The sequence below is a fragment of the Dermacentor silvarum genome, chromosome 4, assembly GCF_013339745.2.
Source record: "Dermacentor silvarum isolate Dsil-2018 chromosome 4, BIME_Dsil_1.4, whole genome shotgun sequence".
Classification (NCBI taxonomy): domain Eukaryota; kingdom Metazoa; phylum Arthropoda; class Arachnida; order Ixodida; family Ixodidae; genus Dermacentor; species Dermacentor silvarum.
This window is the reverse complement of record NC_051157.2, coordinates 115373454-115399595: the sequence shown is the minus strand read 5'-3', so window position 1 is coordinate 115399595 and position 26142 is coordinate 115373454. Positions and strand designations below refer to the sequence as shown.

The following is a 26142-nucleotide window of genomic DNA, read 5'->3' as shown; positions in this document are numbered from 1 at the left end:
AGCTTTCTTTTCTGAGCAGAACTTGATTATTTTTGTTCGGATGCTACCCGATCTTCGTTAGGAGAGTCGTCAGTTCCAAAAAAAAAAAAAAACAGAAGGTTAGAGCGTCGCATCCATTTTCAGCGCTATCGCACACCTAGACGAAATGTTAGACAACTGGTCAGTAACACTGCGCAAGTTAGTTGTAGTTGAGACAGCATCGGATGTTTGCTGGGCGGATTTGCTACATGTTGCCAAAGCTGCAATTCTGGCGTTCAGCAGCTTAATCTCGTTTTCGGCGGCTGCACAACTTTCCTTATTTGATATCAATTCGCAAGTAAATCAGCCTGCCCCTTCTCAAGTTTAGAATTGTTTCCATGGCTGAAGCGAAGGCATCTGCCTCCGCCTTGTTCACAAGGTAATATAGTTAGAGAAGTCAAACAACCAATAATAAATCACGAAGTTTTTACTTCTTTTTATTCGTTTTTACTTAAATGATCAATATAAAATTCACCCATAATTGCCACGGGTATTTTTATTGACCACACAGAATCAAGCCACATAAACAGCCAAACAGCCCAAATGTTATACCGAAAGCCTGAAGGTGCCAAGAATAAAGTTATTTTTCCCTGTTTGCTTTTCAAGCTTGCGCATTTCAGTAATAAAATAGCTAAGTTCGAGCGCTTACGCTCTTCATGATATACATTAAGAATTGAAACGGCATTGAGTTACGAAGCATTGCAGCATGAAACGACCATGATAAGGAAAATATAAAGCTTATCAAGACAGCACTGCTGCATGCGACATTATGATCCATTCCTAGTTTTTTATAATATTTTGGCATTGGACACCGCGTCACTGAGTATGTACGAATCTGTTACATTGAATATAGCGTGGTACTAATAATGGCTCAGTCAGGATAACTGTTCCTATGTGCTGTTCAATCTGAGAAGGAATCACAATGTTCCCGGCACCTGTTGGCACTTTAACCGCTTTAATTGAAACCAATGTGCAGACTTATCCGAACGACACCACCTTATAAGGGATATACCGGTGCAGGGACAAAGGCATCCGCTTAAGTGGATAATCTTACTGTAATCTGTTCATCAGCTGCTCAAATCCGAAAAACTGTAAACCATCTACAGGTCTTTTGTCATGAGTTTAAGACATGTGCTAAAATGTCAAAATCTAAATGCGCCTATAGCAGGGGACATGATCACACACTCCAGAGGCGTTTCTCATAGCCAGGCAAGATGGTGGGGACGGGCTCGGGCAATGTGCGCACTTAGAACTTCCGTGGCAATGTGTTTTTGTATTGGGCGGTCCCCGGCGATGTCAGTAGTTGCCGCTGTTAACCAAGGCAAACTCTGGGAACCTAAGCTTTTACAGCCTGTGGTGCGAAAATGTTTGTCCTGCAACTCTTAGTGAGTACAGGTAAGCTCTATCTCAAACATTCTAAAAAGAGGGCCCAGTAGAATGCCAACATTGTGTGTACTTGCATCTCTCAAATTTTTGCGCCCAGAAACGACAGTTTGGAAATTGCTGTCAGGCGCTGTGTTGTTTAAATCACGTGAGGGTTCCACAAAATATTTCTGCCAAAGATTATGCCAAGGAATCTGGGAGTCCTTGCATTTCAAATGACCTGTTTGACACAAACAATGCAGAGTGAAATTGGTTTGCGAAAAATGTCGCAGTTTCATCCGAAAGGCAAAGCATCGATTACGACAGCAAATTGGTGGACAGCTATACAAAGTAAGGATGGTAGTTTCATCGGCCGTATAAAGTTGTACATAGGCGCACTAACTAAATTAACAAGCATGGTGGTGTCACGCGCGCACAAGCAAACATGAACGCATCTCACTCGATGACCGCGGAAACTCGCTGTCAGAACCGCAAGAGTGAGTCAGTGCAGCAGCAGCAGCGAGGGAATTGTGCTTCGTGCCGGCGCTCGTATCAACGCGATCTTAGCCGCGAAAATACAGGGAGGGCGGACTCTGCCCCCGCCGCAGCTGGCTTTCAAGATACAGCCGCGCGGGCGGCTGCTAGCGGCGCAGAACGCCCCCCCCCTCCCCCCCCCCCCCCTTACCCCGGAGCCTTCCATCCCGGCGGGCCGCGCGGCCGCAGTAAAGCGTGGCCCCTCCACTGCTCACCCTCTTTCCGGAGCCTTCCGTGCCGGCGGGAGCGCGCGGCCGCAATAAAGAGCGGCCCCTCCACCTCCCTACCCTCCCTCCGGAGCGTTGTGCGTGACTGGGAGACTGCGCGCTTCCTTCCTGCTTCCCGCCGTTGTGTGCGCTAGCCGCATTGCCGGCAATGTCGCATGCTTTCGCTCGCGCATACAGCGTACGGCGCGCGGCGACGATGTTATCGCCTGTGGACTTAAAGTATAAACCGCACGCACGCGATCTTGCACGCGACAGCGACAAGCGACGCGATGGAGATGGCTGTCGCGTTCGCTCGTCGCCTACAAGACGTACCGCATGTGAGCGACGACTCTGAGCGACGTCTCCCCGGCGTTGCCGGTATGAGGACAACAAATACGCGCCGAAACTGGCGTGACGTGTGCTTTCTTAATTTAAGTTGATGTGTTTTACTATAAAGAGCAGCATAGATATTTCTTAAGGCCTTGCACTAGGTTCAAAATTTCGTTGTTCGCTCAAGTACTACAATCGGTAGTACTTGACTGATGTACAACCTGTTCCGACTTCGCGCTATTGGCTAGTCGCTCATAGCACTTCCGGGCGACCGAGCGATGAATTCTAGATTTCCAGAACCGAGCCATCGAGTGACAAGAACGAGCGATCTGCTCGCGCGACGGCCCGTTTCGTCGCTCGTCGCCGTCGCGCACAAAATCGCTCTCATGCGGTTTGGGCTTTATACGGAACCTCACAGCGACGACGACGGCGACGGCAGAAATTCGCCTAGAGTGTCCTTATATATAATTGCTATCGCAATAATAATGCCATCATTGCATCATTGCCCATTTGTCTGATGAGATCTTGCCATCTTAAGGTCTGCCCACAAGTCTAAGCTTGGTTATGTAAAAAAACAACACTAACTTTAAATTAAGTGATTATCTGCAATTCTTTAATGAGCAACACAAAACGGCGAGCTCTTGTCCTCGTCGCCTCTTTTTTGAGTTTCGTGTCTGTTTTTGCGCTGGTCGTATCAATATGGAATACCAACTAGCCCGGTCTCACACCTTGCTACAAAACGTTACAGATGATGTATGATCGGCGAACTCTGAAAGGCGTAAAATATTAGTATGCATATCTGAGCACTACATAAATCACATCTGTATGGAACTCACTGCACATTCCATTGCGTGCGACATATCCATACTGTCCTCTTCCAGTGACGCAAGCAGATGCCTACCACCTAGTATGGACGTGTACCAACTTGCAAGCGGAACGCGCTCATATGTCTCCTACTGCAGCTGGCTTACGCTACAGGGTCACGATCAGGTATGACCGTTGGGTACGCAACAACAAATACCACAGAACACTGCTTGATTTCATACACAGCAGTGGTCTCTAGGCTTACATATAATACATACCCTACGTTATGCCTTAAGGCAAGTTTCGGTTGAAATAATATATATATATATATATATATATATATATATATATATATATATGTATTACTGCCACTTCTCGCATGCAAATAAAGGGGAAATTTAGTGTTGCAGATGTGCAAGGAAGCGGCGACAGACATGCACGAACAGAATAATATTGTAAAACAATATTATTCAGAAAATTACCATATCGCCACTGGACGTTGCGGTATTTGGTGTTGTAGCAACAAGTGAAAAGGAACAGATTTATGAAGAACGCTAGCAGAAAATCAGGTAAGAATCCGTAAATCTATTTTCGTTGGTGGTGATTTGAAGTATGATTTGCCAAACATTTTAACAACCTGCGGCAATCCGGAAAACGGTGCAATGTTGCACAGCGCAATTAGCGGTAGTAGAGATCCATGCACCAAAGGTACAATCATGATGACATCGAAGCATGTGGGTTTGAATTTGATGTGGACTTTGAAGTAACCCTAAAACTAGTCAAGCCGTAAGATGACACAGGTAATTTACATAAAAAACAGAAAAGAAATCGTCCTGGTACTTTGGACATTGTGCAAAACGTATACGGGGGGGGGGGGGGATATTCTGTATATATAGAAACTTTATTTGGCTGGAAAATATTTTAAGTATAGCGGTGGTCGGCACAGCTCGCCCGTTCCGACTTGACAGGACAAAAATCCTTAATTAGCCAGGTCAGGCAGGCAGGCAGGCGGCAGAGGCCAGTGGGGCCCTGGACTGAGGGGCTCCGATATTCTGTAAGAGTCCACCTAGTGGACTGTCCACTTCGTCTGTCGCCATTGGAACCAGCTTCATGAGCGCGAAGGTGCCAGCCAGTCTCCTTCGCGCTCGTGAAGCTGGAGCCAATGGCGACAGACGAAGAGGATAGTCCACTAGGTGAACTCTTACAGAATATCCGCCCCCCCCCCCCCCCCCCCCCAGGTGTCGGGTAGGGCAACGGCTTGTGAGGTCCAGCATTCTCCGTGATTTAAGAAAAGGAACGAGCAGTCAGTAAGAAAGACTAGGGCTAACCAGGTCTGGGAAGCAGCGGAGAAAGTTATGGCAGTGCTTCCGAACAAATACGTGGCTTCAGCGTAAGAGCATGAATATAGCATTGAGGTAATGAATGACACATTAGCGCAACCAACTTCAGAGGCTGTTCATCATCATCATCGTCATCATCAGCCTATTCTTGTGTCCTCTATCGGACGAAGACTTCTCCCTGCCATCTCCAATTACTCCTGTCTTGCTCTAGCTGATTCCCAATTTCCACCTGCAAATTTCCTAATTTCATCACCCCACCTAGTTTTCTGCCGACCTCGACTGCGCTTTCCTTCTCTTGGTATCCATACTGTAGTCCTAATGGTCCACCGGTTATCCATCCTACGCATTACATGGCCTGCCCAGCTCTATTTCTTCCGCTTAATGTCCACTAGAATATCGGCTACCCCCCTTTTTTCTCTGATCCACACCGCTCTCTTGCTGTCTCTTAACGTTAGGCATAACATTTTTCGTTCCATCGCTCTTTGTGCGGTCCTTAACTTGTTCTCGAGCCTCTTTGTTAACCTTCAAGTTCCTGCCCCTTATGTTAGCACCGGTAGGATGCAATGATTGTACACTTTTATTTTCAACAATAGTGACAAGCTCAGGATTTGGCAATGCCTGCCGTATGCACTCTTCAAGTATTAGGACGCCAGCAACAAAACAAAAACAGCAAAAACAAGCAAAAATGACTGAAGTGTGCATCCGGCTAAGTGCTGTCGTCATTGTCACGTCTGTCATCATGAGGCCCACCGCCGTCGCAATGCCTCCTCCCACATCGCGCCGCGCGTGCGCTACACATGCGTATTTGTTCCCCGCATTCGGTGCGTTTGTATGGAGAGAGACACATGTAGCAGCGTCGGAATCGCCAATGGCAACGCTGGCGTTGAGCCGTCAACGTGCTAGGCCGCAGAGTCGATTGCATATACTATGGCATACCAAGAATGTTAGGAACTCTTGTAAATGCAGAAAAAGAAATGAACAGCCAAGAACAAAGAAAATATTCTGAAATGTATGTGAATCTGACGACTGGTGCAGCAAAGACAGCGACGATGCATGAGCGACAGTGCCTGCCGAATGGAAACTTGCTAAAATTGCACCTGTGATCGAGCCTGGGAAGCAGCCGACCAGCTACGCATCTTCACGAGGCTATTGCTCTGCGTTGGGAAATTGATGCTGTGTTGGGAAACTAATGGAAAAATTTATTCGTAAGCAAGTAACATGGTTTCTTGAAACGCGAGGCATCTATCCAAAAGAAGTTAGTGGCTTTCGACAGAATAGATCAGCACTGCACGATATAATATCTCTGATTTCCTCCGTAGAAGAGCACCTAACTACTGGGCATATTCCAATCGTCAGTCTCCTTTACATCAAAGTCGCCTTCGATTTTGTTTTACATCATTTAGTTCTTGAGGTCATTGAAGCTGTAAGCTTTGGAGCACGCCTTCGTGCATGAATATCCAACTATCTCGAAGGACGGCAGCTTTGCATGGCAACTCCTGAAGTTCTGACACCTTGTTATGCTGTTTAAAAGGAAGTTCCACAAAGGGCAGTCCTTTGCCCTTTACTATTCAACATCACTCTCCTTCACTTGAAAAATAGCTTATGAATGGGGTACATATGATGCTGAACGCTGATGACATCTGTGTACCCTGATGTTTCAGCGACCACTTTAAAAATTTTTTAAAGGTTGCCTGTGGCAGATAGCACAATTCTAGTTCATGAGCTGGTCTACTCGAAGAGGCGGACATTACTTGCACAAAAAAATGAAGTGCATAATCGACTAATTAACAAAAATTCACCAATTCAGTTTTTAACTAATTACCTTATGGCCTATATTTCAATTTACAAATTCTAGCCGTGGAGTTCGCAAGGCGGATCCACGTGAAACAAATTCTTCCACCAGTATCCCAGTTTCGAGAAAGTAATGCCTAAACTTTGCGGAGAAATGAATTCGCGTTCCAGTTACTTTTGTGCTTCAATGCATAAAACGACGTTTTATCTCTTATTGCTCGTTTATTTTTCGCTCACTAATAATGGAAGCATATACAAATCTCAGTAAAACCAAAGACCAAGAGAAATAAAACTCCGTTTACGTAAAAGGGAGATTTTTTGTCTTGTAAGCTCCCTGTTGAAGATTATGTAAAATCTAGGCTGCCCCTCCTTTTCTTTTATTCCCGAGGAAAATAGAGCGCGGTCAAATGTTTTTGTTCAACTGTAAAGGAACACGGTTTTCAAGGGAGGTCGCAGTCCTTAAAACGCTCATTTCGGCTTGCATGTGTACCTGCAGAAAGGCCACAGACGTGATTTTTTGCGACTATTTCTGATTATTGCGCCAGCCTTCCATCAGGCTTCACTACCCCAACTAAACCATTCATACCCCCTTGTTGTCTGGTTCAACCCGCCGTACTCTGTACTATAAGTGAGAAAAAAAAATCTGAGCTATCATCTTCTGTTATGAAAAAAAAAAAAAACTATTTCTGCTCTTTTTGCACGAGAGGTACACCGACCATGTGCATATTTGCATTGAAGGATAAGCGACTATGCCGAATTGGACCGGGGCCGTTGTTTTCCCAACAAGAGTTCAACAACCACCATAAAGTTCAAGACATGCCACCCAACGGCATCGAGGACTGCGAAACTTGCAGCTCTTCGCGTTGCACTTCGTCTGGTCAGCCAACAACAACCTCTAAACAACCTATTGAGTGAGTCGAAGGCAGCGCTACAGCCTTTACTACAGCCTTTACAGCCCTGCGGCGCGGACCGCGCGAGCAACTGGCGCTCTAGATTAAATAACTAATGCCTTAGCGGAGAAAGGGCACCACGTCACATTTCAGTGGCTTCCAAATTACTGCGGCGTCATAGGTAAAGTGCACGCCAACGACGCTGCTCCGTCAGCTCTTGAAGGCAGTAGACAGGAATCGATGCCGTTGTCAAAGTCAGATGCCGCTAACTTGGAGTACTTGCGCGAAACATAACGTACTTTGTGCGGAACACCTCAACTTTTCAAAATAACCGACAGTAACACCCGGACTCTTCGCTCCGCCTTCGCATCCCACCTGGACTCTGCCGAATTGAGTGCTACCCTATAGCTGCTTTGTCGGCTATGACTACAGTGGCCTGTACAAAGTAGTTCGCCTTTCGCGATGTAATAGCCGACAACGTGTGATGACTGTGATTGCGAGAACCTTGGAACAAGTTCTGCGTGACTGTCCTCGTTAAGACAGACGATCTCTCTTGACTGCGTTATCTCGCTCTGATCAAAGAGCGTTGTTGCAAAAAAAATTTTTTTTTCAAATGCCGACTTCATAAGCACACGAAGCAGAGCAGGACGAAGTCATTGCTACGATTATTAAGAACAACATACCTGCATGGCTTGCTTAGCTTTATTTGGTGTTCATAGTGCTTCATGTTAACCTGTGCTGTGGTAGTGTGCGGTGATTGTTATCTGTGATCGTGTGCTTGTGCCCTCTGACACTCTGTACTTTCTTCGTATCTTTCTATCTCCCCCCCCCCCCCCCTCCACACCCCAACGTAGGGTAGTAAATCGAATTTTATGCTCTGGTTATGGTTAACCTCCCATGCCTTTCTCCGTTCCGTTGCTTTATCTCTCATTCACACATAATGCCGCGTGGCAACCTATGCGAGTGAGAGAGAGAGACAAAAAGAGAAACTTTAATTGGGGTACAAAATCGCACCGGGACACTCCTGCCGGGAGGCCTCGGTCTTGGGTGGAGTCCTCAGTACAGGAGCTGTAGCCGCGCGGGCGCTCTCCTGACCAGATCAAGCTGGTCCCCGGAGTCAACGTTGGACAGCAAAACAGCCAGAAAGCTTCCCACGGTTGTGCGGTCGAGTGTGTGGTACACGCTATTGATTTTGTGAATTGACATGCCTGTAACGCATGGTACAGCGTGACCGGTGCGTTGCAATCGGGGCAAGTGTGTGTATATTGCGTGGGAGACATCGCGTGATATAACGTGCGTTGTGGGAATGTGTTTGTAATTGCCTCCACGACACTGTCTCGTCGCGCGTGAGTGATACGAGGGTCGGGGGGAATTTCTGTCTTTAAAGTCTGAAGTGTTGCAGGATGACGTGAAACTGTTTGGGATGGGTTCTTGTCTTTCCCCTTCACGATCGTCGCGTTGACATTGAGGCTCGGTGAACGTGCGATCGGGCCGAGGCATGGGCCTTCAGATTCCCATTGAGAGATTCGTGGCCCGTGAAAGAATATAAAGATCGCGAGTTCATCAGAAGCCACATTTGTCATTGTTGGCTGGCTGGCTGGCCGGTCGGCTGGTTGGCTTGCCTTTAATATTGGCTCATACCCACTATCGGGCATTGGCCAAGAGTTCTACAAGTTTCTTCGTCAATCCCCCTTTGAGGGCTATGTGCCCATGTCTGAAGTCATCATCACTATTTATGTAATGCTGACTACCTTATTACACGCTATTTGATTTGAATAATAACATGGTTTCCTTAATACCTTCATTAACATATATTTTGTTCGTTTATAACATATTACCACCCGGTTCGTGACCTATCCCATTATACGATGCCATTATACAAGGAGTGATCATCATTATCATGATCACTTAACACGGCGAAGGGTAAAGAAGAAGCAGAAGAAAGAGAAGCTGGTTTTCGGCGTCGTTCCCATCGGCGAAGAACTCTGACCATCGCGAAGGATCTGCGGCCCTAATTCAGTCGAGGTCAGCGACGTACTCGGGCAGCTATGGCCGAGGACGAGGCTACCCATCCGGTCACCGACCCCCAGAGGCTGGACACGAGCCGCATCCGGTGGCTGACCCGGACGATGCGGGAGCTGCTGGTGAACCCGTACGACGAGCTGCGGCGCAGTCTGCGCAACATCCGCGAGTGCCTGAGCGAGTCGCACAACATCGGTCGCGTACTCGTCGCCTGTATCGCCAACGTGCAGCAGTACATCGACGTGGTCGACTACGCCAAGGACTTCGAGAAGATGGGCGGCTTCCAGGTATACGATACCCACCACGAACAAGTAGGCCGAGTGCGGTTACGGCATATATAGAGCAGGCGGGCACGGGCCGTTTTATTTTTATTGCGATATCAATTATATGGACACTCCAACCAGATTTCTGCCGTCGCCATCGCCATCGCCGTGAGGTTCTGTATGAAGTCCAAAGGCGATAAAATCGTCGCCGCGCGCCGTATGCGCGAGTGAAAGCGCGCGGGGGACGCGCGCTATCACGGAGAGCGAACGCACGGCGGAAAGCAAACGCGACCGTCGCGCGAAAGGCCGTGGGGGTATGGGAGGGAGGGAGGCTGGCGACGCTGTGCTGCGACACCAAATGCTTATCTTACAACAGGCCGCAAGGGGAACTGGCCACTCAATCTCCCACGCGAAGGCGTGGGAGATTGAGTGGCTCAATGAGTTTGAGTGACTCAATGAGATTGAGTGACTCAATCTTCCACGCAGCGCGGGAGGGAGGGGGGGGGGGTGGCAGCTTCTACTCTTCCAACAACTGCGTTTGTACTTTGCCCCACTGTGGCGGTCGCCCGCACCGTCTTTAAAAGCGATCTCCACACGGCTCTGACCTTTGTTTGCGCCGTGCATTCGCCGCTCATTTCCGTTGAAGCGATACACCGCACGAACCTTCTTTCGCTGCGGCGGCTGCGCTTGCTGCCAGCGTTTTGACAGTCGTTGGCTGCGGTCATTCAGTGTGATCTGTTCATGTTTGCTTGTGCGCGCTGGCACCATGCGTGTTAATTCAGTTAGTAAGCGAATGTGTCCAAGTTTATGCAGCCGATAAAACTACTATCCCTGCTCCGAATAGCTCTCTACTAATTTGCTATCGCAATTGATGCTTCGCTTTTCGGGCGAAGCTGCGACATTTTAGGGGCGAAGCTCCTTAGGGTGTGGGTCTGTCCCTCCTCTGTAGTATGTAGTAGTAGTAGTAGTCGTCGTCGTCGTCGTAGTCGTAGTAGGTAGCCACGTCTACTTTTATGAAAAAAAAATTCCGAAAGTTGTGTCCGTAGCGCGGAATCGAACCAGGGACCCTCGCTTCCGAACGCGCGGCGCTAACCACTACGCCACGAAGCGCACATGGACACACGCACCACGATGACAATAAATACCCAACATTAACGAAAGACTGCGCGTTTCTAACGCGTTTGTGCTAGCGCGTTACGGCCCGTGTAAGAAGCTGGTGTAAGACGCTGTGGCCTCTCCGCCTTACCCCCGTATTCATACACGCTCCTCGACTTGAACTTCACTTGCCACCGCCTTGGGCAGCGCGTTCGAAACGCGTTGAAGGCGGTGGCAAGTCAAGTTCAAGTCGAGGAGCGTTTATGAATACGGGGGGTTATACTCTCTCAGCAGTCATGTGATGGCGTCGGCAAACGCGGTGCACGTTCCGGCATGTGTAAACGGCTGCGTAAGACACTGTGGCCTCTCCCCCTTACTAGAGAGTACTGCACGTTTCTAACGCGTTTGTGCTAGCGTCCCCTTAAGCGGAAGATGGTGCAATTATAATGAAGGGCGCTGTTATAAAATAGGAATGACGTCACATATGGCGCGTGTCATTGGTGGAAGTCAATCGTTCGATTTACTGCGGCGAAACTGGGCGAATTACACGGAAGATTCACGGTTTACCGATGATTCCCTCCGGAGCTTCGCCCACTCATCATCATTCACCCCGTGGATATGCGGTGTTTTTTTTTTTACCTCATCGTCTCTTAAATGCGATACTAGCAGGAAATCAAGCCGTCCGAAACATGTTAGTCAAACTAATCTCTATGTCTGCTGAAGCTTCGTTGACTAAGATTTGTATAAACGTCACAATCAAGCTTTCTTTGGTTTTTCTCTGCAAAGTTTCTAGTTTAGGCTAGATTATTTATTATTTATTCAAGTAACCTACATATCGCCAGTTCAGGGAATTATTGTACGGGGTAGTAATGATGCAGTGTAGGAGACATAATCTCACACAGGCCATGCAGAGGGATACAAAGGCATCACATTTCATAACATAACTATCATAATCATAATCATCATATTCAGCCTATATTTATGTCCTCTGCAGGACGAAGGCCTCTCCCTGCGATCTCCAATTACCCCTGTCTTGCGCTAGCTGATTCCAGCTTGCGCCTGCAAATTTCCTAACTTCATCATCCCACCTAGTTTTCTGCCATCCTCGACTGCGCTTCCCTTCTGTTGGTATCCATTCTGTATCTCTAACGGCCCGGTCCACCTGTTATCCATCCTACGCATTACGTGGCCTGCCCAGCTCCATTTTTTTCTCTTAATGTCAATTAGAATATCGGCTATCCCCGTAAGCTCTCTGATCCACACCGCTCTCTTCCTGTCTCTATAGGCACATAACTAAAGGCACTGCAAAATAAATCAGTAAAAAATGTCGCAGTTTCACCCGAAAGGCGAAGCATCAATTGTGATAGCAAATTAGTAGAGAGCTATTCGGAGTAGGGATAGTAGTTTTATCGGCTGCATAAACTTGGACACATTCACTTACTAACCGAATTAACAAGCGTGGTGTCAGCGCCCACAAGCAAACATTAATAGATCACACTGAATGACCGCAGACAACGACTGTCAAAACGCTGGCAGCAAGCGCAGCCGCCGCAGCGAAAGAAGGTTCGTGCGGTCTATCGCTTCAACGGAAACTGACCGGCGAATGCACAGCGCATACAAAGGTCAGAGCCGTGTGGACATAAGAGACGGTGCGGGCGACCGTCACAGCCGGGCAAAGTACAAGCGCAGTTGTTGGCAGAGTAGAAGCTGCCCCCCTCTCCCTCCCGCGCTGCCTTCCCACTTTCTTGCTTTCGCGTAGGAGATTGAGTGGCCAGTTCCCCTTGCGGCCTGTTGTAAGATAAGCATTTGGTGTCGCAGCACAGCGTCGCCAGCCTCCCTCCCTCCCTCCCATACCCCCACGGCCTTTCGCGCGACGGTCGCGTTTGCTTTCCGCCGTGCGTTCGCTCTCCGTGATAGCGCGCGTCCCCCGCGCGCTTTCACTCGCGCATACGGCGCGCAGCGACGATTTTATCGCCTTTGGACTTTATACGGAACCTCACGGCGACGACGACGGCAGACATCCGGTTGAAGTGTCCATATAGTTGCTATCGCAATAAAAATATCACCACACGTATATAGCATCATTCCTAAGAGAAAAAAAATGTCACAGTTTCGCCCTAAGGGCGAAGCGATGAATGCGATAGCAACACAACAATGTCATACGAAGTAAGGTGAGCGGCTTTGGTAGCAATATGAATTGTAGCAAACATGAGCTGATTAAGTAAGCAGGTGTGCTGCGGCGCAAGTAGACCGACATGAAGACCGACTCGATGACCACGAGAAGGCGCGTGTGAAACGGTGGTGTTGATGAGAAGCGCTTCCCGTGGGCAGCGCGTGCGAAGGGACACACCTGTAGCGCTGCACTGCCGATCCGGGCAGCATTGCATGTGTAGCGTGCGTTGGAAAATGTGGCCCGACTATTACTAACTGATTGAACAAGCGTGGTGTGAGCGCGCACAAACAAACATGAATATATCACACTGAATGACTGCAGACAACGACCGTCAAAACGCTGGCAGCGAGCGGATATGTACGCCGCAGCAGCGGGCGAAGGTACGTGCGGTCTATCGCTTCAACGGAAACTGAGCGGCGAATGCGCATAAAGGTCAGAGCCGTGTGGAGATAAGAGACGGTGCGGTCGAACGAACGACGAGCGCGGTTGTTGGCAGCGTAGAAGTGTGCCCCCCCCCCCCCCCCCCCCCCGGCGCTGGCTTCCCGCTTCCTTGCTTGCGCGTGGGAGAGATAAGAGACTGTGCGGACGAGCGACGAGCGCGGTTGTTGGCAGAGAAGTGCCCCCCCCCCCCCCCCCCCCCCTGCTCCCTCCGGCGCTGGCTTTCCGCTTCCTTGCTTGCGCGTGGGAGATTGAGTGCGTTCGCTCTCCGTGATAGCGCGCGTCCCCGCACGCTGCCTCTGGGGCATACGGCGCGCGGCTAAGATTTTATCTATACGGAACCTCACGGCGACGGCGACGGCGACGACGACGCCGACGGCAGAAATCCGGTTCAAGTGTCCATATAATTGCTATCGCAATAAAAAGAGGAAGAAAGGAAGAGAGATAGCGCGCGACAAGAGTTGCCAGTGTAGCACAGAATAATATAATCGCGCACAGGGACGACGATGAAAACAATTTCACAACTGTTACGATAAAACGTACAATTGACTATTTTGTTAGGATAGGTTCGGCAGAGATCGAGCTGTACCACAAGTTAATGCACATTCCGTGTGCTGTGCAAGCTAAATAGAGTACCGCTATCGTGCAGACATAATTTTCACGCGCATATGTTTCATGTGCTTTGCACAAAAGGCTTCAAGTGAAGACACATACTAGGGTAGAGTCTACGGAAGTTAAATGTAACTACATAAACTTTTTCATTCCATCTGCTGGCAGGTGTTTCCCGACCTCCTGGACTTCCCGAGTTCTGTGGTTCGTGTGCAGACGTGCGCACTTATAGCCGAGCTGGTGCAGAACAACCCGCACTGCCAGCGAGCGGCGCTGCTGAGTGCGCGCCGCCTGCTACACCTGCTGGACACCGAGACGGATGACGAGGTGCGCTGCAAGGCACTGTACGCGTTGTCCTGCATGGTGCGACAGAACAGGGACGCCTACGCCAACTTCGAGAAGCTGGGAGGACCAGCCGTGTTGCGAAGGACCCTCTTCGAAGCGACCAACAGGCAAGAAACCACTGTCAGATGCTGGAGTGCAGCAACCAACCTGGGGCCGGATTCACACAGCGTTTCGATCGTTCCTAAGTTCTGCTTGCCATTGGACAGCCGCTTTAGCTAATGATGTGTCCAACACCACGATTGGCTGACACCTGCTTCTACGAACAGCTTTAGCGTAAGAACTTCTTTTTGCGAATTCGGCCCCTGGTTATTATACTGTTCAGAGAATTGAGGCTGACAACGCGGAGAGTCCACCGTGTACCACAATCAACGTGAATCTTCTGGTGGAATGCGGTGGACTTGAGAGCAGACGAGGAGATGGAGTAGAAGACTGCGGTCATCTTTGCCAGTTATTTTGCTCGTTCACACTCTGAAATAGTACATCAATTTACGCAGAAAAGCCTAACAGAACCTGTCCCGTTCAGCGGCATTACTTCCAGCGCTCTGTTTTGAACCAAGAACGAGACACGTTCGCGCAAAGGTAGCTAAAGGTCAAGGTCTATGTAACAACTTCTTTGGTACTGCAGATGGTGCATTTGTCTCCCTTAACTCCCATAATACGTGAGCTCCCATACTTAAATACTTGCGCGCATTGGAACAGTTTTTCGGCAGCCGAAAACGGTATTGCTAATTTAGGGTGTGAAACTGTGAGCGCGTAGAAGTGATTTCCTCCAGATATTTCTGAATCGATCATGACCTGCGTGATAAGTTATTCGTGAAAGTCAGTACCTTTCCCATGGAAATACCGCAGATGTCCATCCGAGGGCGGTGGACCGGTTGGCGATGTGTGCCCGTGGTAGAACCACAAAGGAAGGTGATATGTGTTGGGCGTATTTTGAAATCGGAGAGGCAAAGAGCAAGATTTGTTTTGAGGAAATACTCGGGAACATGGTTGATAAGAAATGGGCAGCTACACTGTTCTGTACATCAAAAGCGTATCGGCACAGAGAAAGAAGGCAGAGGTTGAGAAATCTGGCGATCAAGTACAGGGCAATTGGAAGGGCAAGTAGACAACCCTGAGTCAAAAAAGAAAGTGACACCGAGATGCTAAAATGGATGCAAAGGATGAAAATAAAGATTCCATAGAGCTTTACGAGGATGGCAAACTAAAAAATGACAAAAAATTTGTACAACGCAAATCGCAGCGCCTTGCCTTCTGAGGCCGAATGTGGCTGCCTGAAGTTGTCCTCAACCATATATCAACACTAGTAACGGAATGAGACCTATATCTGGTGGTGAAAAAAAAAAAGAATCCCCACACGCATCAGTACATCCTAATGCGCGAAATTATCCATCCAGCCAGAGACGGAGGAAAGGTCCACCTTCCAGGTTCACTGAGGCTGAAAGCTGATGGGAACGTTAACTGCAAGATGAGTGGTGGTGATCCCCAAGAGGATTTTAATCCTGGTAGGATAAAAGCAAGCAAGGGGTGGGGATGGGTCATCATAGGCATTGACAACTTTACACGATAACGCAGGGACAGGTAAAATGCCAGATTTCAATAGATATAAACTTAAACTTAATTAGCTCACGCAGGATCCCTGTACACTGGTTCAAAAGGGATAGCATTAACGATGATTATTACCTTACTGTTCCTGTACATGCATTAGTGGCGTTCCAATTATTTTTCGAGTAGTGACCCAAGTTGTCTGATAGCTTGGGCCACTAGGTACGTGCTCGCGGTAGTGATGCTGTAGTAATCGTTGCGTCGTAGTAATTCCAGCTTTGTCAATAATTAAAATTAAATTATGGCGTTTCACGTGCCAAACCACGATCTGATCATGAGGCCTGCTGTAGTGGTGGAGGACTCCGGAATAACTTGGACCATCTGGGCGGTTATTTAACGTGCACCTAAATCTAAGTACACGGGTTCTTTCGCTTTTCGCCCCAAATCGAAATGGGGACGCCGTTACCGGGATTTGATCCCGCGACCTCGTGCTGCTCAGGAGCCCAATACCATAGCCACTGAGCAACCACAGCGGGTCAGCTCTTCCCATGCCATCGTCATCAGGTCCATCTCGTCATACAGTTGACATGGATTCGTTGTTGTCCTGACGCTGTCGTAGTCATTGCAACGCGGTCACTCCAACTTCGTCATCCGACTCTCATCATGCCATTGTAGTTATGCACTCGTCGTCATCCCATTGTCTTCACGCCGGCGACGTCACGCTGTCCTCGTTATAAAAGCGTCATTTCAGAATCGTCGCCTTGTTGTCGTGACGCCGTCGTCGTCATGTATGCCGCCTTTACCGTTCCCTCGACGTCATTCCGTCTTCGTATTTCCATCGTTAGCACTGCAATGTCTTAAAGTCGTGGTCACGCCGTCATGCTCAATGGCGACTTTGTCAAGCGAGCGCCACAGCAATGCCGACTGATACCGGAGACAGTGTACATCGCGTATAGTTGAAGCAAGGGAAGTCTCAGAATGACCATTAAAGGTATTAAAGGCCATACGGTGTGTCACTATATGCACTGCTTGAATGCTAATCACATTTCCGTCGACAGACATCGTGAAATTGGTTTCTGCCGTAGTTTTTGTCCGCACTCAGGATTCAATCCGCAGTTTCACAGTGTGTGAGCCGCTGTGCTGTCGCCGCCACCGCCGTCCCTTGGCTCTGTCGCCAGGCCAGTTATCGTCGTTCCGGTGTAGGCAGTTGAGACTATCACGTGAGACGAGGGGCTATCACCTCAGAGCAAGAAACTGGAAGTTTTTCGAAATTGAACGTTGCAGGAGTGACTTCGATTGGTATCTCTGGAAAAGAAATCTAATTGTATTTGCGCAGCCCTGTAATGGGTGATTAGAAAGCCTCGTCATAACTGCATAAATAAGGGCAATATTCGAACAAAGTAGTTATTTACAAGTCAGGGCGGTACGTATAAGTAAGTATGAATGTATTTCTTTGTCCCGTTTTCGTGGGCCACACGTTTTTTGTTTGCGTATATAGTACGTTCGGTCAAAATTGTCGCAGGCGTCTCAAGACCAAGGCGAGCTTCCTGGTGGCCACGCTCTGCAGCCAGGAGGACGGCTTCCGCTCCACGCTCGCCACCTCGGAGTTCGCCCGCGACGCCGTCGAGATGCTTCCGCACGTGGACGGCGACTGCCGCCAGTTCTTGCTGAGCGCCCTGCTGACGATGGCCACGCACAGCGCGCAGCCGCTGCTCAGGGAGCTGCCGGCCAGGGAAGCTCTAATGGCCACGCTGGCAGGCTTCATTCGCGAGCATGGTGATGCGGCGCAGTACCAGGAAGTGGTGCAGTACTCGACCGAGATACTGGACCTCATCCGCGACCGCAGCGAGCGGTCGAGGACAATCTCGATCCGCTCTTAATGTTAAGATATCAGTACGATTACCTTTCGTGAATTTCCGTGCTCGAGGCCGTTGGTCTTTATACGGACAATAAAATGTATACCCTTATTCAAAAGGGCGACCGTTTTCTTATCGAAAACTCGAAGCTGACCTACAATTACCCTTAGTTCTTGCAAAGAGTGGATCAACAACCTTCTGTCATATGGCAGAATGCTTTCATTTCATATGACGGCGTTGACCTCCAGAGGCGTCGTGACGTTGCGCAATTGCCTGTAGAGCGAGTCGTGGAGGAAGGAAATGAACTAGGAGGGAACACGACGTCAGGGAGCTAGCCTCAAATTGAAATTTTATTTACCAGACAATAAGCTGGAAGGTCCGCTGGGCTAAAAACAGCTTGACAGGGCCCAGGTGACCGTTACATGGAAGCAGCTGTACAAGGTGCGCAGGTTGATATGATAGATACGCCGTGACAAAGGTAAAATGAAAACAAGCAGACTATATATACAACTTGTACATAAATCACACAAATGCATCTAAATTTAGTTACAATGCACAAAGAAATGCATATGGAAATTTACAAGTAACGATATATTTATCAGTCACACAAATGTATAAAAAGAAGACATGAATATTATAGTCGTATAGTTGAAACAGTATATAGTCGATATCATTTACAGATAATTAATCCTTTTCTAGCACACAACAGAACAAAAGTATGAACGTAACTGTTTTTTACTCCAACTAGTTGTGTTTTCATATGTGTTTAGTGTTGTACGGACGTTGTATGCCAAAGTTTGGTACTTATATTTTGTACGAAACCGAGGTACAGACCAAATATGGGTGTTTCTTGCGGTTACCGTAATAACACGACGCTCTAGACACGATAAGGCCGTAATGAATTTCAAGAGTTCTTTCTTCAAGAGTTCGGCAAGGCAACCTCTTTTGTCGCCGCCCCTCCATTCCTCCTCGGCTCATCTGCGCGTTGATGCATGGGAAATGCGCCCTACGCGATTGCCGGAGCTCTCAAGGCATCGTTTGGCTTGCGGTATAGCTATTAGCGACACGCTCGTTAAAATCGGCCCTCGCCGCACCCACTGTCCGCTCTACTCCCCTCCATGTCTTGTGCGCACTCGAGGGCTAGAAATTACTGCATACCTATCACGTGATGAGGGCCTGTTTCTCAGGAGCCCTTCCGATATACGACTAGGCTTCAGGACTGTCATGTGGCACTCCTTCCTAGTCTTTTTCCTTCCTCCGTGGAGCAAGTACGCTAGAGTTGGCTGATATACTGGACCGATCACAGCAAGCTATCGAGTAACCTTTGTTAGGCCTTAGTATTTCTGGAGCAATGTGATTAGCGCCAGTGAGGAAGAAACGACTTCAAACAATGAAGAGCTATAGAGGTGGTCTGATAAAGGGAGCCTCCAGTCGGGGAGGGTTTTAGAACCGCCAGAAAATTAAGTGGCCATTAAACTGTAAATGCCAGAGAAATGCGTTGGCAATACGTCGCACCTTTTTGAGGTCCCGGATCCGTGATTTAAACCGCGTTCACCACATTGAAAAGTGTCATTCAGGAGCTCACTCGACACATGTCCTGCTTATATATACATGTAGGGTGTCCCAACTATCATGCACAAAGATTTAAAACATATGCAAATGCCACGTGGCTGGACAGAACCAAGGTAATGTTTGGCATCGCTTGGAGATACTAAGGTTATTTTTTTGCGTTCCGCCCGACTACTAAGTAGCCTTACCTAATCAATCAACTTCTCACATACTATAATTAGATGAAAAGTGTCAATGAGAACATTGTAGAGCAACATGAAAAACTCTCGATACAGCTTTCTGTGGCTCAATATACGTGCCACAAAAAAGTATTTTTCCGAGCGGGAAAGAAGCCGGCGAATACACGCAAAATTGCCGCGCGACTGGCCGCTCGAGGCACTTTGCGTGCATTCGCGCGCTTCTGTTTACGGGCTAAGTGCACTTGACAAACTAGGACTTTCATTTAAGTGCGACAACATATACCAGTTCCTAAATGCTATTTCTCACAATTATTATTGTTGCTGAAGGTTTGCTGTGATCTTTATATATTTGCACAGGAAATCCGAGAAACGAGGAGTAAGCTTGCAGCAAGCACTGCCAGATTTAGACGCAGCTTCGACAGTAAATGGAAGAGAATTCGTCGACGCGAAACAGCGGAACTGTTCGTACAGTAATTGCATTCTTACACCTTGTTGCGTTATGTTGTGCCTGAACCAACACTTGTTATGGCACGTACACACTAGCGGAAAAACGCGCGCGGTGCGCCGCCGGCGGCAAGACGCGCGCCGCGAAAGCAGCCGCGAAACGGGTTTTTGTTGCCGCGGCAGGCATCGCTCCTGGACCGATTTTTTGCGGTTTGCCGCGTGCCGCGGATGAAGGAGACCAATGAGAGCGGCCCGCTTCCGTGACGTGCGCGCGGGAAACTGGTGCCATGCGGACCCGCCCGACCGCTTGTTTCTCGTTTCGCACTATCATCTGCACGCGTGAGCTCCCGGATAGTTCGAGAAGAGGAGAGGAGTTTAGTCTGTCACGTGATTGCCGCAGCGGCGCGCCGCCAGTTGGTGTGGCGCGCCGCTTATTGTGACCCCACAGAGCACTGTGGGGCCACAATAAGTATGAGGTGGTGCGTGGAATCTGGAAAGGAGTAATGGTGCCAGCGCTAACATTCGCAAATGCCATTATATGCTTAAAATCGGATATATTGGCGGGTTTGGAAGTTAACCAAAGATCAGTAGGCCGGTTGGCTTTGGGAGCACACGGTAATACGACAAATGAGGCAGTGCATGGAGACATGGGTTGGGCCTCTTTTAAAGTCAGAGAAGCACAAAGCAAAATTAGTTTTGAAGAAAGGCTCAGGAACATGGATGAAAATAAATGGGCGGCTAAAGTGCACAAGTATCTCTACATGAAAAGCGTGGACACAGAATGGAGGAAGAGGTCAAGGAAGTTGGCAACCAAGTACAGGATAATCGAAACTGTAAATAGACAACCAGGGGTCATCAGAAAGAAAGTGAGAGAAATAGAGACCGTGAATTGGATGCAAAGAATGGAAACGAAAAGGACAATGGAGATTTACAAGAATGAGAAGAAAGAAATTAGAAGGGAAAATCTGTACGATAACACAAAGGGCAGTGCTCGAGCCGCGGTTGCCTAAGGACGAAAACATATCGGAACAAATATTCAGAACTAGATGAGACATGTGTATGCTGCAGTAAAGATCCAGAGACCACTGAGCACATCCTAATGGAATGCGACGGGATCCACCCAGCGAGAACCGTAGGTAACGTGCAACTCCAGAAGCGCTTGGGTTTAAAGTGGAAGGAAACATAAACAGATCAGCCGTAGAGATCAGCAAGAGACGATTAGAGTACTGGTGGAAAAAAAGCAGGGAAAAGATGGATACGACCTGATCTCTTAAAATCATAGGCAGCGGTACAAGCTAAATTTTTGAAACAGAAAGATAATGAGAGGTATACAAAAATGCTAGATAAAGAACATGTGTAGTATACCTGATTAAATCAAGCAGGCTAGGTGACTATTTGTCGCCACCCCGTTTCAAAGGAGATGCCAATAAATCATCATCATCAGCAGCAGCAGCAGCATCATTATCATCATCATCATGGCCGCCCTGCCGCTGGTGCGTTTTGCCGGCGGCGGCGCGCCGCGCGCGTTTTGCCGCTAGTGTGTACGTGCCATTACACGAACAAATGGGGTGAGAGTATTTTTTTATGCAATAACTACTCTTTGCAGTAAAGTAAGGGGAAAAATATAGCATACTCATCGGACCAGGTTACGTTGCTAGAAGTGCTATCCATCTGCTGCGATGTATTCTCACATGTAGTTATTTTTCAAAATGTTCCTTTTTTTTCCTCACCAAATGCGCTGCTCATGTTTTTAAATAATTATTTACAGATACCGATATTATTTTTCATTTGCATGACCAGTTCCCGTCGTGTGTATGTGTCATGTTATAAAGAAATCATTACCGGACCTTATGGAAATATCTGCATGAGGTAGCATAATACGGATGACTCAAGCGCTCTCGGCGTTGTGGGCTATCATTGACAACGACGTCTAGTGGGAGGGGCGCGTGGACACGAATAGAAAAAAAAAGTCTGCCTCCATTGATTCCACCCTGTAAAAGTTGATGTACAGCGAAGCTGGTGCGGACGTAGACAAGTACCACCAGCCGAACTGCCGTTAGACGACGTTACACAAGCACCACCACCACAAGCGAAGTACATCACGCGCATACGCGAAAGTTGAAGTGCAGCATAAGTCCTCATTGTTCTGGGCCGTCCGCCAAGCGCAAGTGTCTTGTTGAACTAAATTAATCTTTTAAAGTAAAATGGCGTCAGAAAATGCGTAAAGTACGACTTACACACAAGCTGCAGAATTATGTTTTCCCCTATATTCGAATTACAATCCGTTGCTATCATTAGCAACTGATTGTAATTTGTCATCAAAAAGAGAAAGGAAAATGGCCAAGATGTAAGAAGGCAGACGCAGGCTATTAGGTCAGCGTCACGTGACAGAGCGGCGTCATCCTCTTCTCTCTCTCAGCTGCACCGGTAGCATCGACGATTGCGCCGATCGGCTTTCTGGAAGACACCTGCGATTTGTCCAGCAGACTCTAGGTCTCTGCTGCTGCCCACTGCCAGTCCTGCTATGGGACCCCACATTCCCCCTCTAAACATATCCTCATTCTTCCCACTTCCCTCTCCCCATAGACGCCCAGGCGTGCTCCCGTTGGGGCTGTAGAAGTATGCATCTCTTCTTCACCTCAACCTCAATCCTTTATACCATCACTCTCGCAAGCGCAAGATGGTGGTCGCGGCTGCTTCGGAGAGACGCCGTCGCTAGGCCGAAGCAACACGATAACCGTCAGAACGAGAAATGTCCCACGAACGCGCTGCTCGCTTAGAAGTCACATGGGAATCGAGATCGTTTGCAAAAGGCGGCGGCAGAACACGAAGCTCTTTGTCGGGCTAAGCCAGAGCTTATCCCGTCAAGCCCGCTTAGTCAGCTCTTTCTCGGGCTAAGCCTCTGGCTTAGCCCGACAAAGGGAGTACAGTCGAACCCGGATATATCGAACCCACACATAACGAATTATTGTGTATAATGAACAGCAGTAAAACCCCCTTGACTTTTTCGTACAACGTTTTTATTTTATATATTGAATTAGCTACATTTCGAACTTTTTTGTGATCCCCTCCAGATTCGATACATCAGGTTTCGACTGTAGTATCAACGCGATACCCCGGAGCAGAATGCGCAGCTAAACTTGAAGTGTACGAGCCGCGAGAGGGCAGCGAAACTGGAAGACAAGTAATGAAGCTTCGTAATTTGCCGCTGCTACACACGATTTCAGTCGCCGGTTCATTGAAAACGACTTCGGCCAAACCTGAAGGTGTGGTCACAATTTTAGGGTGGTCACATACTCTTTACACACCTGAAGTTGGCATTACCGGAATCACTCGTTAACTTATAATACTTCTTGCAGAGAAATAGCTCGATTGAGACTTTCATAGGGTTCTCGCAAAGAATGTCCTTAAGTTTCATTTAAAATGTGACGTTCATTCAATATGAAAGTCTAGTGGGAGATCATCATTTGTTAGAGTGCTTCACATGCTATCGCATTGCATCTCTCTCAGGTGGTAGCATACGCATTCCGTAGACTTTTTTACACAACAGCAGGGATGGGAAACCAAAAGACGAAAGCGAAGCTGGACCTGTGGCGCCTTGCTGAAGGCATCAAGAATGCGTAGCATGCAGCCAGAAGTGGAAAGCGACAATGTCTGGCCTGCTGTGAGTTTTCATTCGCACGCTATTGTAATATACAATTTGCTCGGCGCGTTCCTTACATCAATGTTTCGTGGTTGATAATTTATCTTGGACGGTCCTCTTATCTAAGACCAAGAAACCAACGTACTGATTCTATACCATGCGCTGAAGAAACGAAGTCAACAAGCTCAGATGTTAGTGCTGTGATTTGCATAATTTTAAAAATGAAGTTTAGGGAGTTGACTGTGAGTTGGCAGTATGACGAGCATGTATGACGTTGTAGGGGCGTATCGCTTGTTTCACTGCATGGCTGGAGGCTGGTAGGGCGGAAGCAGTCTTGCTGTTCCGTGAATCTGAAACAAACGAAAACCAAAAGACAAGACAACGTTATGCAGGTCCCACGCGCTGTGGGAATTATTGTAATGCGAAACATATTGCAGCTCTACCTGGTCATCTAGCATCGTATGGGCTTGATGCAGAGTGTTACCAGATGACACTTTATGTCCGTGTAAGGACATTAATGAATGGAGGCATCAACCAGTCAGCAGTCCAGATAAGATAGAGACGTTTAGAGTATTGGTGCAAGAAAAGCAGAGAAGACATTGATACGACCGGATCCGTTACTGGCATTGGTAGCGGTACAAGGCAGGTGTAGAAGTTTTTAAGAGAAAAAAAATTAAGGAGATGTATACAAAATGCTAGAATTAAAAACATGAACAGCATACCTCATTAAATCAAAGTGGTTCGGTGACTGTTTTTCACCACCCCGTATTAAATAGAATACCAGTAAATAATCATCATCAGCATCATCATCATCACTATCATGGGGGTATATATGGATCTGGTGCAAGGTAAAGCCCCTTTGGTGCAAGACATAGTGTCCCTGTATAAGACTAGTGCAACGCGAGGGCATGACAAAGGCATTGGCTTGAAGATGACTATGACAGTGGGCCGAGGACGACGGCATGACGACTGACTTACTGTACTCCGCTGAAGAAACACTAGAACCCGTTTGGTTACGATGCAGGCTCATACCGAACGCTGTGCAATGCTACGTGGGAAAGAGTGGTAAGGTTGTTACTCCATCATGCCACGAATCCTAGTGGATAGAACAATGGGCATTACGCATGGGGACGACCCCTGGTACAAATCGAACCATAAGACACGTAATTCCTTTTATCGCGCGACAGCACGCGTGAGACCTCTCGCTGCGTCTACTCGGCAATACAGCCAGCGCACGCAAAGAGTAGTCAAGAGGCAAAGAAAACATTCTGGGGCTTTACGAGCCAAAACCACGATGTGATTATGAGGCACGCCGGAGTGAAGGACTATGGATTTACTTTGACCATGGTGGGTTTTTTAACCTGCGCCTAAATTTAGGTACACAAGCCTTTTTTTTTCTCTCTCTCTCTTTCACTGAAATACGGCCGTCGTGGGCGGGATTGAAACCGCGAGCTCAAGCTCAGCGATGCAATGCCATGCATTGTACTGCACTGCATTGTAAAATTTTAAGTTTACAATGTACGGCATTGTAATGCCATGCATTGCAAATTGTACTGCGGTGGGTCCCAAGAGGCAAAGAAAACTTCCATTTGAGTAAAGAATGCAGGAAGCACTTATAAACACTGTTTCTGCCTCATCAGGCACAAATCAGTGGCATATACCTCCTCGATACGCCACAGCTGCGACGATCAGGTCGCCAAAGTGAAACATTCCGGCAGTCAATAACATATGCGCAGAAATACAGGAATTCAGCCATTCGCAAGGAGCCCAAAGAAGTTCATCGATGTATCCAGTATACTATACTAATATGGTGAAACACGGGTGGAAATAATCTTTGTTAATAGTTAGTTACATGCGGGTACGCCGTACACCAAAAGCGAGATTAAGAAAATGCCGTGCCAAGCCCTGCAATACAGGCTTAGTGTTTACTGCGAAATTAGGATCCCGCACTAAATACTAAGCCTACTTTTTTTCTTCAGAGAGATATTTATTTTGGGAGAAAAGCTGAAAAGGTTGGCCTGAACTACTGTGATCTAGCCTGCTACTGAGCGTTGGGGTAGGGCGGTAGAACAAAAAGAGAGGGAGAAAGCGACGAAGTAGTAGACGATGATGGCCATGCGAAAGGAAAAGGCATGGATAAAAAAAATTCATGGACGATTACGATACTCCCTAATGCAAAATTTCAGTGCAGCTGTATACGTGTTTTCATTTCGCGATATATTGGCTGACGCGGACAATCTGTCTCGCGCGGCACGTTGCAAACGGAGCGAAGTGTGGCGTGACTGCCTCACTAATCGGGAGATCGCGAGAGGTAGCGCGTGGGTGACAAGTGGGTGCGATTCACAGCAGCCGCCGAGGACCGACCTCCGCTCATGCCGCGCTTTGGTGAACAGACGCTTTTAAGATACTGGTCTTTCATCCGCGCTCCGCGTTCGCTCTTTCATCCTTCGCTGTGCTCGTTCGCTCGGTTACGAGGGACGCCAAGGGACGACGCCGGCGCTAGCCGCAGGAACGGGTGCCTAAGAGCTGGTCTCTAAAGATTGAATATTAACAGGAAACACGTATTACAATTGTTTGTTTCCTATTAGGATAGCCCAATTCATTTTCTTTTGATTCAGGGAGTTGGCATTATTACACATGAACGGAGGAACAATACATTCTAGAATTGTAACTGAAAAAATACTTG

At 47.9% G+C, this 26142-nt stretch overlaps 3 protein-coding genes across 3 annotated transcripts in view; 1 reads left to right on the top strand and 2 right to left on the bottom strand.

The window, feature by feature from the left end:
* The window catches only part of LOC125945004 (ubiquitin-like modifier-activating enzyme 1), a 17850-nt gene extending 9886 nt beyond the window's left edge, over positions 1–7964 (bottom strand). The window contains exon 1 of the mRNA XM_049666528.1: positions 7959–7964. Within this exon, the coding sequence (XP_049522485.1) occupies positions 7959–7964 (6 nt within the window). The remainder of the gene's footprint in view (positions 1–7958) is intronic.
* Positions 1–26142, bottom strand: part of LOC119448851 (ubiquitin-like modifier-activating enzyme 1) — a 114881-nt gene that overhangs the window by 18268 nt on the left and 70471 nt on the right. The gene's annotated exons all lie outside the window — the stretch shown is intronic.
* LOC119448852 (hsp70-binding protein 1) lies at positions 9324–17645 on the top strand. Its single transcript, XM_037712063.1, has 3 exons — positions 9324–9584; positions 14044–14327; positions 17288–17645. The coding sequence occupies exons 1-3, from the start codon at positions 9324–9326 to the stop codon at positions 17643–17645; spliced, it is 903 nt and encodes a 300-aa protein (XP_037567991.1).

Bases quoted from the DNA above. Each gene is read 5' to 3' on its own strand.
- LOC119448852 (XM_037712063.1), top strand. From the start codon at position 9,324: ATGGCCGAGGACGAGGCTACCCATCCGGTCACCGACCCCCAGAGGCTG. The intron at 9,585-14,043 runs GTATACGATACC...ATCTGCTGGCAG, and splicing joins AGAAGATGGGCGGCTTCCAG to GTGTTTCCCGACCTCCTGGA. The intron at 14,328-17,287 runs GCAAGAAACCAC...AAATTGTCGCAG, and splicing joins CTCTTCGAAGCGACCAACAG to GCGTCTCAAGACCAAGGCGA.